Source organism: Balaenoptera acutorostrata, chromosome 3, assembly GCF_949987535.1.
Source record: "Balaenoptera acutorostrata chromosome 3, mBalAcu1.1, whole genome shotgun sequence".
Lineage (NCBI taxonomy): Eukaryota > Metazoa > Chordata > Mammalia > Artiodactyla > Balaenopteridae > Balaenoptera > Balaenoptera acutorostrata.
Genome location: NC_080066.1, coordinates 130,437,395 through 130,451,861, shown reverse-complemented (window position 1 = coordinate 130,451,861; position 14,467 = coordinate 130,437,395). Strand labels below are relative to the sequence as shown.

The following is a 14,467-nucleotide window of genomic DNA, read 5'->3' as shown; positions in this document are numbered from 1 at the left end:
AAGTATTTATTTAATTAATTAATTTATTTATTTATTTGCCACGCTGCACGGCATGTGGGGTCTTAGTTCCCTGACCAGGGTTTGAACCCGTGCCCCCTGCATTGGAAGCGCAGAGTCCTAACCACTGGACCACCAGGGAATTCCCATAAGTATAAATTTTAGGTAAAATATTATCTGCAATAAATCTGTTAGGGTATTAAGGATAAGAACTATCATTATTTTGACTGTATATTCTTTGAGGTGAAATACTTTTTTAAAAGTATTTAAAGTTGTTCTTGATGATTTGTGAGTCTGTAAAATTAGAAATAACGTAAATAGAAAACTAAAGAATGAAGATTTTATCTACAATTAAAAGATATATTTTTCTAGGTATTATGATCACAAGAGATATGCTGCTAAGAAAACACAGAAGACTGTTGAAGCTGCTGAGAAGGTACTTAATATTTCTTAGAGTGAATGTTAATTGTTTTTCTCTGCTTTATTAATTTAATGGACTTAATTATTTCTGCTCTTTAAATGAGGTTTTCAAATTCAGAAATACCTTTCAAACTTAATTTTGCTTTAAATGTGTGTATTTCCAGTATTTATTTTCTCCCCTAACCCTCTCTTCCCCAGGTCTCTATCTCAGTAATTTTCCCTTTTTTGCTCAAGTTAAAAATGTTGGGACTTCCCTGGTGGCGCAGTGGTTGAGAATCTGCCTGCCAGTGCAGGGGACACAGGTTCGAGCCCTGGTCTGGGAAGATCCCACATGCCGCGGAGCACCTGGGCCCGTGAGCCACAATTACTGAGCCTGCGCGTGTGGAGCCTGTGCTCTGCAACAAGAGAGGCCGCGATAGTGAGAGGCCCGCGCACCGCGATGAAGAGTGGCCCCCGCTTGCCACAACTAGAGAAAGCCCTCGCACAGAAACGAAGACCCAACACAGCCAAAAATAAATAAATAAATAAATAAATAAATTACTTAATTTTTAAAAAATGTTGGAGTCATCCTGGACTCTTCTCATATCCAGTCAATCCTTTTAAATAAAAAAATGAAGTCATTTCTCTCTGTTCAACATCTTCCAGTTTCTTCCCATCTTATTCAAGACACCTTAAAGCCTGGATCAGGTAGGGAGGCCTATCTGCTTCCCTCTGGTCACATCACCCACACTCCTCCTGTTACACACTGTTTCCAGCTCCAGTGGGATCTTAAGCTGTTCCTACATCAGTGGCCCATACTGCCTTCTCAGGGCCTTTGCACTTGCTCTTTCTGCCAAGAATGTTCTCCCCTCAGATTTTTCATGGTTTGATCCCCCTCATCATTCATGTGTCTACTTAAATAAGACTATCAGAGAGGCCTTTCTTGACCACTCTTAGTAAAAATAATACTACCTCAATCACTCCCTTTTTACTCTTGTTTTTCTTTTTTAAAAACACCCATCCCAACATATGTTTATCTGTCTTCCCTCTAGAATGTAGATTGCATGAAAGAAGGATCTTTATCTGTTTTATTCATTGCTGTGTCCCAGTCCCTAGAATATTGCCTGAAACATAGTCACGTTAATATCTGTTAAATGAGTGGTCTTCATGACTTAGCTCTATCTGCCTCTCCAACCTCATTTACCCTGTAATCATACTTGCTGGTCACGCTGGCCTTTTCCTTCTGCTTACAGTGCTCTTTGTATTCTTTGCCTTGATAATTCCATTAATCCTTCAGGCTTCAGCCTAAATGCCATTTCCTCAGAAATACCTTCTTTGACCATAATCAGTTATAAATTAGGTTCCCTTGTTGTACTCTCATAGCATCCTTTGAAACATTTACCATGTTTATTTGAATAATTATGTGTTTTATATATGTCTCTTCTCCTAGACCCCAGTGGGGTAGGAAGTAGAAACTTTGTCTTGTTCATTGTTGTGTCTCTGACATCTAGCCCAAAGCCTATTACATGGTGGCACTGAGTATATGGTAAACAGATGAACTCTTTTTCATTTGTAGGTCTTGAGCAGATATTTGTATACAAATCATTTTAATATTTAAGGCCAAAATTTTTTCATTTTATTACTTTTTAAAAAATAAATTTATTTATTTATGGCTGTGTTGGGTCGTCGTTGATTTGCTTTCTCTAGTTGTGGCGAGTGGGGGCTACTCTTCGTTGCAGCGCGTGGGCTTCTCATTGCGGTGGCTTCTCTTGTTGCGGAGCATGGGCTCTAGGCGCACGGGCTTCAGTAGTTGTGGTGTGGGCTTCAGTAGTTGTGGTGTGGGCTCAGTAGTTGTGGCTCGTGGACTCCAGAGCACAGGCTCAGTAGTTGTGGTGCACAGACTTAGTGGCTCCACAGCATGTGGGATCTTCCTGGACCAGGGATCGAACCCGTGTCCTCTGCATTGGCAGGCGGATTCTTAACCACTGCACCACCAGGAAAGTCCCCATTTTATTACTTTCATGTATGTATGGTGTGTGTGTATAGATAGTGCCATTTGTGACATTTAAAAACCCATTTCTTCCCCTGTCATTTACTTGGTGTTATTTAAGTAAATTTTCAACAGATTACTTAAAAACTCTTTTCTTATAAATAGGCATTCAAATCAGCAGAAAAGAAAACAAAGCAAACCTTAAAAGAAGTCCAGACAGTTACCTCCATTCAGAAAGCAAGAAAAGTGTATTGGTAAGTATTCGACCTTTTTAAAATACATTTTTTCTTTCTATCAAAATTCTACATACACATTATTTAGAAAATCAAGCAGTTCTACAAAGCTTGTTAAAAAACCAGTAACCCCACAAACTTTTATCCCTACTCCTATTGCCTCCTCTCCCAAGGAAACTTTTAGCCCTTTTAGCTGAATCTTTTGGTATATACCTCCATTTCTCTTAGTAATATATTGCTGCTTCTTATTTTTTCTGTTTTGCACTCTATTAATAACTTCCCACTATGGAAAGGTGAAGGTTTTATTCTTTCCATTTGTGCTGCATTACATACACACACATCACCTGGCTTCTCAATATACTTACAGCATAATTCTGTCAAGACTGATGTTCTGTGTTAACATTATTATGAATATTTAAGTTGTAATCAGAGCTGGATCATATAGTATTTTCCTTTCCTGCTCAGTATTTTATCTTCCCTGAAGTTAATAATTGTTTCATTTGCTTTCTTTTTATTTTTGTTCTTGTTATTAGTCATGTCCAAATTCGCTTCCAAGTGTGTTCAAACACATTGGAATTTTATCAGTATCATCTTCTTGCAGAAGTCTTTCCTGGAGCTTTTTGACATACTTTGTTCTAGATTGGTTACTGTAAGCATTTTAAGATCTCCTTTTATTATTATCCTGGAACTTCTCTTTAACCTCTCTCTGTGTTGTATCTTCTGTCCTGAATCTCAAACTTCCTTTTTCTTTGGTTATGGACTATGTGCTCTAGAAGCTTCATGAGAAGGGGGTATGTAGAAGGTAAAGTTTTTGAGGTGTCCAATGTATAAAAAAATTATTTTACTCATAACAGTTTGGATGGGTATAGAATTCTAATTTGAATATATGTTTCCCTCAGACTTTTTTTTTTTAACTCTTCCTTTTCATGTTATTTTTATTTATTTATTTATTTATTTATTTATTTATTTATGGCTGTGTTGGGTCTTCGTTTCTGTGCGAGGGCTTTCTCCAGTTGCGGCAAGTGGGGGCCACTCTTCATCGCGGTGTGCGGGCCTCTCACTATCGCGGCCTCTCTTGTGGAGCACAGGCTCCAGACGCGCAGGCTCAGTAATTGTGGCTCACAGGCCTAGTTGCTCCGCGGCATGTGGGATCTTCCCAGACCAAGGCCCGAACCCGTGTCCCCTGCATTGGCAGGCAGATTCTCAACCACTGCGCCACCAGGGAAGCCCTTCCCTCAGACTTTTAAAACGGCATTGTCCATTGTATTATACAACTTCCAGATTTGATCTTGAGTTTGCTGTCATTTTGATAGTTGCTATTTTTTTTAATTTATTTATTTATTTTATTTTATTTTTGGCTGTGTTGGGTCTTCGTTTCTGTGCAAGGGCTCCCTCCAGTTGCGGCGAGCGGGGGCCACTCTTCATCACGCTGTGCGGGCCTCTCACCATCGCGGCCTCTCTTGTTGAGGAGCACAGGCTCCAGACGCGCAGGCTCAGTAGTTGTGGCTCATGGGCCCAGTCGCTCCGCGGCATGTGGGATCCTCCCAGACCAGGGCTCAAACCCGTGTCCCCTGCATTGGCAGGCAGACTCTCAACCACTGTGCCACCAGGGAAGCCTGATAGTTGCTATTTTAATAGGAAACTTGTTTTTGCCTTTCTGTAAGCTTCTAGATCTTATTTTTCTTCCTCTCAGTTTTCCAAAATTTCACAGGAATATAGGTTGGTGATGATGTTTTTATCCATTATGCTGGATACTTTGTGGGCCTTTTAAATTGGAAACACGGTTTGGAGAAATTTTCTTGAACTATTTCTTAGAAAATTGCCTACCTTCTGTCTGGTTTTTTGTTTTGTTTTCTTTTTCTTTCTAGAAGTCTCATGTTTTACATATGGGACCCCCCCGCCCGCGTTAGCAGTCCTATTGCTTTGCATTTTCTGTTTTTCAACTTTTTGTTCTGTATTCTGAGATTTTCTCAACTTTATCTTTCAATCCTTCCATTGAATTTTTTAATCTTTTATTTCTTCCTATCATGTTTTAATTTTAAGCTGTTTTTGGTTTTTTGAATGTTACTTTAAAAAAACTTACTGCTCTAGTTTCTTTATAACTGAGAATAGTTTTGACGTATTACATTTTATTTAGTATCCTTTTCTCGCAGGTCTGTCTTCTCCAAGTTTCTTTTTTCTATTTGTTGGTTTTGTCTCCAGCGTTCACTTGTGTACGTCTGGTGATCCTTGACTGTCTACTCACTTTTTATAGCAGAACATTAAAATGCTGATTGGAAGTTCTTTGTGAGTTGTTGGACTTGTAAAATGATCTGTGTGGGCCATCTGTGGAACTCTTGAAGTCTTTAGCTTTTTGCCTTTTCGGCTGGTCTCATTTCCCACAAAAGCTTCTTTCTCTTCTATTTGTAAAGTGAAGACCTGGCTATCACCATTTTGGGAGCTCAGTGGAAATAAAAAGCTGGAGAGTCTTAGTATCCAGTATTTCATACGTCTACTTAATTGCCCTATTTTACATATATTATCCCTACTTAGAACTGTGATACGTTTCCGCTAGTCCAGAGATCCTCTTTGTACCCTTTTTAGAGAATTAATTTCTGACTTTCTGTTAGAGTGTTGAAGGGGCAGTTACCACCATGTTCAGAGCTGGAAAGATCTAGGGAAGTGCTTACTTCTTGATCAGATTTTCAGCCAGTACTTCTGTTTTTAAACCTCATCTTAAACCCTATTTCTAGCAGTACCTGTGCTCTTTATGGGTCATACAGTGTAAGTCTATTTGTCTCTTGGCTTTTTGCACCGTCAGCTCAGGATTCAGCTTCTTGAGTCTGCTCACTTGTTCATTTATTTTCCAGCTTTCAAAATCTTGTTGCTTTTTTCTTTTCTTTTCTTTCTCTCTCTGACATCTCTATTGATGAATATGATTGACCTGTAATTTTCATTTCTCATAATGTTTTTGTTAACTGTTGGTACAAGGTTATATTATCTCGTAAAACAAATTGGAAAGTGTTCCTTTATCAATTGTCCTTAAATGTTGATGGAAGTCACCTGGAGTTTTCTTTATGGGAAAGTTTTTCATTACAGATTCAAATTCTTTAGTAGATAAAAGGACTACTCATTTTCTAGTTTTGGTTAGCAATGTTTTTCTAAGACTCTGTCTATTTTGTCCAAAGTTTGAAATTTATTGGCAAAAAGTTTATAATATTCCACTTAACTTTTTTTTTTTTTTTTTGGCCACACCATGTGGCATGTGGGATCTTAGTTCCCTGACCAGGGATCAAACCCGTTCCCTCTGCAGTGGAAGCATGGAGTCTTAACCACTAGACCACCAGGGAGGTCCCTCCACTTAAGTTTTTAACATCCCTAGAATCATTAATTACTTCTCCCTTTTCATTCAAGAATTATTTGTGCCTTCTCTCTTTCTTGATTAATCTGACCAGAGGATTTTCAGTAGTATTAATATCATTAAAGAACCAGTTTTTGACTATTGATCTCCAGTATTATATATGTGCTTTCTATTTTAATAATTATTTTCATCCTTCTACTTTTCTTTGGGATTTACTTGCATTTCCCTTTCTGATTTCTTGAGACAGAAGCTTAGTTCATTGATTTCCCCCTTCCCCCGGCCTCTTTTCTAATATATGTAAGGCAATAAATTTCCCTCAGCATGGCTTTAACTATATCTAAAAAGTTTTGTCGTTTAGTATTTTCATTATCTTTCATGTCAAGATATATTCTAATTTCCATGGTGATTTCTTCACTCATGCATTATTTAGAAGTATATGTATTACTTTCCAAACACATGGGGGTTTTTGGTTATCTTTTTGTTACTGATTTTTAGCTTAATTTGCATAAAAGGTGATATTCTGAATTATCTCAGTCATTTGGTGTTTGTTGTTGAAACTTGCTTTATGGCCCAGTCTATTTATGGACAGCTTTATTTATAAATGTTTCATATATAGTTGAAAAGAGTGTCTTTTCTACAGTTACTTAGTGCATTTCTCTAAATATCAGGTCATGTTTATCAATCAAGTTGTTCAAATCTTTGGCACCTTTATAATTCTTTTTTTTTTAATTTTAATTATTTATTTTGTCTGCGTCGGGTCTTCGTTGCTGCACGCAGGCTCTCTCTAGTTGCGGCGAGCGGGGGCTACTCTTCGTTGTAGTGCGCAGGCTTCTCATTGCGGTGGCTTCTCTTGTTGCAGAGCATGGGCTCTAGGCATGCGGGCTCAGTAGTTGTGGCACGCGGGCTCAGTAGTTGTGGCTCACAGGCTCTAGAGCGTAGGCTCAGCAGTTGTGGCTCATGGGCTTAGTTGCTCTGCGGTATGTGGGATCTTCCCAGACCAGGGCTCGAACCTGTGTCCCCTGCATTGGCAGGCAGATTCTTAACCACTGTGCCACCAGGGAAGTCCCTTTATAATTCTTTTTAATGCTTGTTTTCCCAGTTACTGAGAGAAGTGTGTTAAATATACAGTTTGGATTATCTGTTTCTCCTTTTACTTCTGCACTTTTGCTTTATATATGTGAGGCTATGTAATTAGGTGATAGAAATATAGAACTGTTATATCATCTCAGTGAATTGAGCCTTTTATTAATTTTAATGAAATGTCCTTTTAACTTATATCTATTTTTTCCATCTGTGTGAGATGTTAAAACTGTATAAACTGTTTTTTGGTTAGTATTTGCATGGTATTATCTTTTTCCATCATTGTATTTCAACCTTTTTATAGCCTTATATTTTAAAGGAGTATATATCATTGTTTTTTCCCCAGTCTGACAGTCTTTGCATTTTACCTGGAGAATTGACTACATTTATATTTAATATAATTTCTGATATATTTGGGTTTAGATCTAACCATCTTACTACTAGCTTTCAATGTGTCTTATTTGTTCTGTGTTCTTTTTTGTCTTCCTTGTTGCTTTTTTTGATTAGTTGGCTTTTTTTTTTTTTTGGCCTGTTAGTTATGCATTCCTCTGCTAGGATGATTACAAAATACATCCTTGATTTATCTTTCACATTCTTTTTGTCCTTGTGGGTCTATGTCTTTTTGCAAACCTCTTTACCATCAATAGGGAAGTGGTTAAATCAGTATAGTACATCCATTCAGCAATGAGGAAAATATATTTTTAAGTGAAAAAAGAAAAAAATATGCAGAACAGTGTGTTGCGTCTGAAAAAGAGAAAAGGTTTAGAATAAGCATTTTATTTTATCTTTTGTATGTATAAAGAAACTCTGGAGAGGGATACAGGAAGCTAATGGCCCACTGGTTAGTAGTAGCTGTGGGAACTGAAGAGATGTAGGATCTCTCACTATACTTTTTTATGTAATTAAAACATGTTTTGAACCATGTATATGTATTACTCAATAAAAAATCAGGTTAGAAAATAGGAATAGAATCCTTTTGCTATTATATTTTGGGAGCTATGAGGAAGTTTCATTTAATGCCTGTGCTCAATCTATCATCTTTAACCAGAAATTTTAAAATTCTAGGTTAAATCATAAAAAAATTATCTTGCGAGTCATATGTAAAATAGGAAATATGTATGTTCATCTCATTTTCTAAATGTCATACAAATATACACTCTTTACTTTTTATCGTGGTGGTATGTATTAATCATGAAAACCCAAGTTAATTTGTTTCTTGAGAAAAGTTATAATTTTACACTTCTGACAGCAATTTTTGGTTTTTAGTATTTTTTTTAAACTGTAAAGAATATCATATATGTAAACATTCAGTTGATTAATTGAGGACAGAATGGGAAAACAACTTTTCTTTCTCATCAGTGGTCCCAAAGCCTATCCAGTGCCCCACTGAAAGAAAGCTAAACCTAGGGACCATGTGACATTTCATGCTTTTGCTTTTTGTAATTCATTGTTATAACGTCAGTTTAAGAAGGCTGTCTATATGGGAGGGAGATAAAGAGAGAACATATTTTTTAAACATAAAATTTAATTGTTTTCTACTGAGACTGTCTTAAGAATATGCTAGGGCAATTTGTATTGCAAGTTTTCAGTAAAATTCAGCTTGATGTCTTAAGAAAAGAAATTAAGCCATCAAGTTGTCTTAACCTTCACAGGTAGGAGAGCTTTCTGTTTTATTTTGTTTGTTAAAAGGGTGTGAATTCAGGCAACCATGAAGGGAAAGAAATGTTAACTTTTTTCTTTAAAATTTGGTAGGTTTGAGAAATTCCTCTGGTTCATTAGCTCAGAGAACTATCTAATTATTGGTGGACGAGATCAGCAACAGAATGAAATAATTGTGAAAAGATACTTGACACCAGGTAGGTAAAATTCTGAAGAATTTTCTTTTAAGTAACTGGATCGGTTATCTCGATATTAGGTATAGATTTTTATCTTGTACTCCTTTGTTTGACAGATTTAATTGGTAGAAAGAATTTCATGGTTTATGGTTTGTTGAATATGTGCTTTGATACTTGATTCACATTTTAAGTGAATATCCCTAAAGTAGTAATGCCGAGCTAATCTGTAGTATTAGATTTTGATTTTCTACTACATTAAGAAAATAGCTTTCAATCCTTCAAAATCATTGTAGATCAAATTCTTAAAAGCTTAATTTTTCAGTGCTGAAGTTTGTGACCGTTTTTCACTTTTAGAAGCAGGACTTAAGCACTGTGTTGTAAGGCCTCTCATTTGTTTTTGTTTGCTGATAACCACCACTTCACTGTGTGAACCCTCAGTGTGGGTATCAGAAATCAATAATCAGTATCAGAGCTAATCTGATGTCCTTTGAGGATCCAGAACCAGGAAAGAAAGCAACAGGGTTAGGTTACATGGTACCTAGGGCTTGGTCTCTGTCTTCTCTAACTTTGTTCATTGTGAGCTGAGCCTTTCATGGAACTGTATGGGCTTTGCTCTTCTTTGAGTTTCAAATCCCAGATGAACTATCCATGGCAAACAATGGCTGCTCATTTTTTCTGTTAGAAACCATGCACTTTACTTTTCCCTAGTTGACCATTCATTCCTGCATTCATCTGTTTGCTCATTTATTCATTTGTTGCTATCACACACTTCAGAATAAAACTAGAAGTCCTCATTTTGGCTTACAAGGCTTCTGACTTCTTCTCTAGCCTCATTTCTTACTTTCCTTCAGTCTGGCTTCCTGGCTGTTTGTCATATTTGTCAACCATCTATGGTCCTCAGGACCTGTGCACTTGCTAGGATGACTCATCTCTGTGTGTCTCTCACCCATCATCAGGCTAGCCTGGGCTTGCTTATATGGTAACTCAGCAAATTTCTGAGAGAAAAAGAGGAAGCATACAGCCCCTCTCAAGGCCTAGGCTGGGAACTGGCATTTGGTCACATCTGCCACATTCTGCTGGCCAAGGCAGGTCAAGGGGTCGGCCCACATTTGAGGGATGGGGAAGTGGACTCCACCTCTTGATGGGAGAAGCTTCAAGGTCATAGAGCAAAGAGGTGTGGATAGAGGGAGGGAGAAGAACTGTGACTATTTTTGTAATCTGCCTTATTAGCATTGCTTTCCTCTGAGGAGGCCTATGAGAAATCTCCCAGGGGTGGGAGATAGACTTTTCTTTATATGTCTTCTTATACCTTTTGGATTTTGAACCCATTAAACAATAAGTAAATAAACAATTTCAACTTAAAAACAAAGAAACAGGACTTAAAGTATTATTTCTTATTTGTTTTAAAGGGGACATTTATGTACATGCTGACCTTCATGGAGCAACTAGCTGTGTAATTAAGAATCCAACAGGTAATATATTTCTATTATTCATAACTTTAATTATTTTGTTTAAAATATTTTTAGTATAAGAGAAAAATCACTAATACAGATAAAGAAGGACACTTTATAATGATAAAAGTGTCAATCCATCAATTAGATGTAACAGTTATAAACATATATGCATCTGTAACTTCCCTGGTGGTGCAGTGGTTAAGAATCCGCCTGCCAGTACAGGGGACACGGGTTCGAGCCCTGGTCCAGGAAGATCCCACATGCCGCAGAGCAACTAAGCCCGTGCACCACAACTACTGAGCCCGTGCTCTAGAGCCTGCGAGCCACAACTACTGAGTCCATGTGCCACAACTACTGAAGCCTGCATGCCTAGAGCCTGTGCTTTGCAACAAGAGAAGCCACTGGAATGAGAAGCCCACGCACCACAATGAAGAGTAGTCCCCGCTCGCACAACTAGAGAAGGCCTGCGTGCAGCAATGAAGACCCAACACAGCCAAAAATAAATAAATAAATGAATTTATAAAATAATAAATAAACATATATGCATCCAACAACAGAGCTGTAGAATACATGAAGCAAAATCTGACAGAATTGAAGGGAGAAATAGACAATTTAATAATAGTAGTTCAAGACATCAATACCTAACTTTCAATCATGGATAGAATAACTAGCTATAAGATCAACAAGGCAATAGAAGACTTGAACAACACTCAAGTTACCTAGATTCTACACATATCTAGTACACTCTACCTCACAACACTAGATTACTCATTCTTCTCAAGTGCACATGGAACATTCTCCAGGGTGGACCATATGATAGTCTATAAAATAAGTCTCAGTTAATTTAAAACTAATGAATCATATAAAGTAAATTTTCTGACCATAATGGAGTGAAATTAGAAACCACTAATAGAAGAAAATTTAGAAAATTCACAAATGTGTGGAAATAAACAACACACTCATAAATAACCAGTGGATCAAAGAGGAGATCACAGGGGTGTTAGAAAATACTTTGAGATGAATAAAATGAAAACAAATTTATTGAGACTTATGAGATGCAACTAAGGCAGTGCTCAGAGAGGGATTTATAGCTGTACTACCTATAATAAAAAAGAGGAATGATTTGAAATCAATAACAAAACTGTACACATTAAGATTTAGAAAAAGAAAAGCAGATAACCCATAGTAAGGAAAGGAAGGGAATGGTAAAGATTAGAGTGGAAATAAACAAAACAGAGACTAGAAAGACAGTAGAGAAAAATCAGCAAAACCAAAGTTAGTTCTTTGAAAAGATCGAAAAAACTGATAAACCTTTAGCTAGACTAACCAAAACAATAAGATTCAAATTCCTAAAATCTACAGAACTTTTAAAGAAGACTGAACATCAATCCTTCATAAACCTCCAAAAGATAAAAGAGAGAGGAAATTTCTAACTCATTCTATAGGGCTGGTATTACCCTAATAACAAAACCAGACGAAGATATCACAGGAAAGAAAACTACAGACCAATATCATTTATGAATATAGACACAAAAATCCTCAACAAAATATTAGGAAACTGAATCCAGCAGCATATTACAAGGATTATACACATGATAAAGTGGGATTTATTCCCAGGAATGCAAAGTTAGTTTAACATATGAAAATTAATGTAATACAGTGTGTTAGTAAAATAAAGGACAAAAACCACATGATGATCTCAATTGATGCAGAAAAAGCCTTTGGTAATAACCCAGTACTCATTTGTGATAAAAACACTCAACAAACTAAGAATAGATGGAAACTTCCTCAAGTTGGTAAAGAACATCTATGAAAAAATCCACAGCTAAAAATCATGCTTAATGGTGAAAGACTGAGAGCTTTTCCCCCAAGATCAGGAACAAGATAAGCACATCTGTTCTTGCCACACTTTTACTCAACATTGTATGGAGGTTCTAAGTAGGCCATTAGGCAATAAAAAGTTTAAAATATCCAAATTGGTAAGGGACAGATAAAACTATCTCTGTTTGCAAATGACATAATCTTATATATTTAAACCTTAAGCAATCTACTAAAAATTATTAGTTAATAAACAAGTTCAGCAACGTCTAGGATATAAGGTCAATATATAAAAGTTGTATTTTTATATACTAACAATGAGCAATATTAAAAGGAAATTAATAAAACATCTACTTATAACAGCATTACAAAAGAATAAAATATTTAGTAATAAATTTACCAAAAAGAAATGCAAGACATACACACTGAACTACAAAACATCATTGAAAGAAATTAAAGAAGACCTAAATAAAGGGGAGCACTTCCAATGTTTATGAATTAGAAGTCTTAATATTGTTCTGACGGCAGTACTTCCCACATTAATGTACAGATATGTGCAGTTCCTCTCAAAATTCCAGCTGCCTGTTTTTGCAGAGATGGACAAAGCTCATACTAAAATTCATGTGGAAATGCAGAGTACCCAGATTAGCCAAATCATTCTTGAAAACAGAGAACAAAATTGGAGGACTCCAACTTACTGATTTCAAAACCTCCTACAAAACAACAGTCAGTGTGGTATCAGGACAGTGTGGTATTCGTGTGAGGATGGACTGATAGATTAATGAAGAGAATTGAGATTCCTTGTTTATGGTCAGTTGATTTTCAGCAAGGGTGCCAAGGCCATTCAGTGGGGATAGAATAATTTTTTCAACAAATAAGGCTGATGCAACTAATATCCATGTGCCAAAGAATGAAGTTAGACCCCTGCTTCATACCATTTATAAAAATTAAATGCATCAAAGGCCTAAATTTAAGAGCTAAAACTATAAGACTGTTAGAAGAAAATAAGGTGTAAAACTTAATAATCTTGGACCAGGAAGTCATTTTTTAGATATGACACCAAAAGCATAAGCAACTGAAGAAAAAACAAATCAGACTTAAGCAAAATTAAAACTTTAATTCAGAGGACTCTATCAAAGTGAAAAGACAATCCACAGAATGGGAGGAAATATTTGCAAGTCATTTATCTGATAAAGGACCAATATCCAAAGAACTCTAGAATTCTTCTGACTCAACAATAGAAAGGCAATTTTAAAATGAACAAAATTTTTAAAATGTGAAATAGACATTTCTCCAAAGATATACAAAAGGCCAACAAGCACATGATAAGATGCTCAGCATTATTTGTCTGTTAGGGAAAAGCAAATCAAAACCACAGAGAAATAACACCTCACACCCACAAGAATAGTTGAAATAAAAAAACAGTGGGAATTCCCTGGCGGTCCAGTGGTTAGGACTCCACACTGTCACTGCCGAGGGCTTGGGTTCAATCCCTGGTCGGGGAACTAAAATCCCACAAGCCACACAGGGCGACCAAAAAAACAAAAAACAAAAAAACAAACAGTAACAGTTGGTGAGGTTGTGGAGAGATTGGAACCCTTATACACTGCAGGTGGGAATGGACAATGATCTAGCTGCTATAGGAAATAGTTTCATAGTTTCTGAGAAAGTTAAACATAGATTTTACCATGTGACCCAGCAATTCCACTTCTAGGTATTCCAAGATAATTGAAAACATATGTCCAAACTTATTTGCAGATATTCATAATAGCATTATAATAGCCAAGAAATGGAAACAACCTGTATGTTGATCCATTGATTAATAAACAAAATGTGGTGTGTCCATATAATAGAATATTATTCAGACTTAAAAAGAAATGAAGTACTGACATATGCTCTCACATGAATGAACCTTGAAAACATGCTAAGTGAAAGAAGCCAGGTATGTATGATTCCATGTATATGAAATTCCAAAATAGGCAAATCTTTAGAGACAGAAAGTAGATTAGTGATTGCCAGCGGCTGGGAAAATGAAGAGTGACTATTAATAGATACAGGATTTCTTTTGGGGATGATGAAAATGTTCTGAAATTAATGGTAATGATTGCATAGCTTTATGACTATACTAAAACCCACTGAATTGTACACTTTAAAAGAGTGAATTTTATGGTATGTGGATTATATCCCAATTTTAAAATATTTGAATTCTTACTGTAGGGGTATATTAATATGCTCTTCATTTTGACAAATTAGGCAATATATAGTAATTCTGGAAGTCTTCAACTTTTGAATAGATTTTTCTAAATTATCTGGAATGATGT

General features: G+C 36.4%; 1 protein-coding gene across 1 annotated transcript in view; it reads left to right on the top strand.

Annotated features, from left to right (window-relative positions):
- NEMF (nuclear export mediator factor) overlaps positions 1-14,467 on the top strand; it is a 57,398-nt gene that overhangs the window by 23,208 nt on the left and 19,723 nt on the right. Inside the window, exons 15-18 of the mRNA XM_007192812.3 lie at positions 370-433; positions 2,552-2,640; positions 8,792-8,895; positions 10,284-10,346. Coding sequence (XP_007192874.2) covers positions 370-433; positions 2,552-2,640; positions 8,792-8,895; positions 10,284-10,346 — 320 coding nt within the window. The remainder of the gene's footprint in view (positions 1-369; positions 434-2,551; positions 2,641-8,791; positions 8,896-10,283; positions 10,347-14,467) is intronic.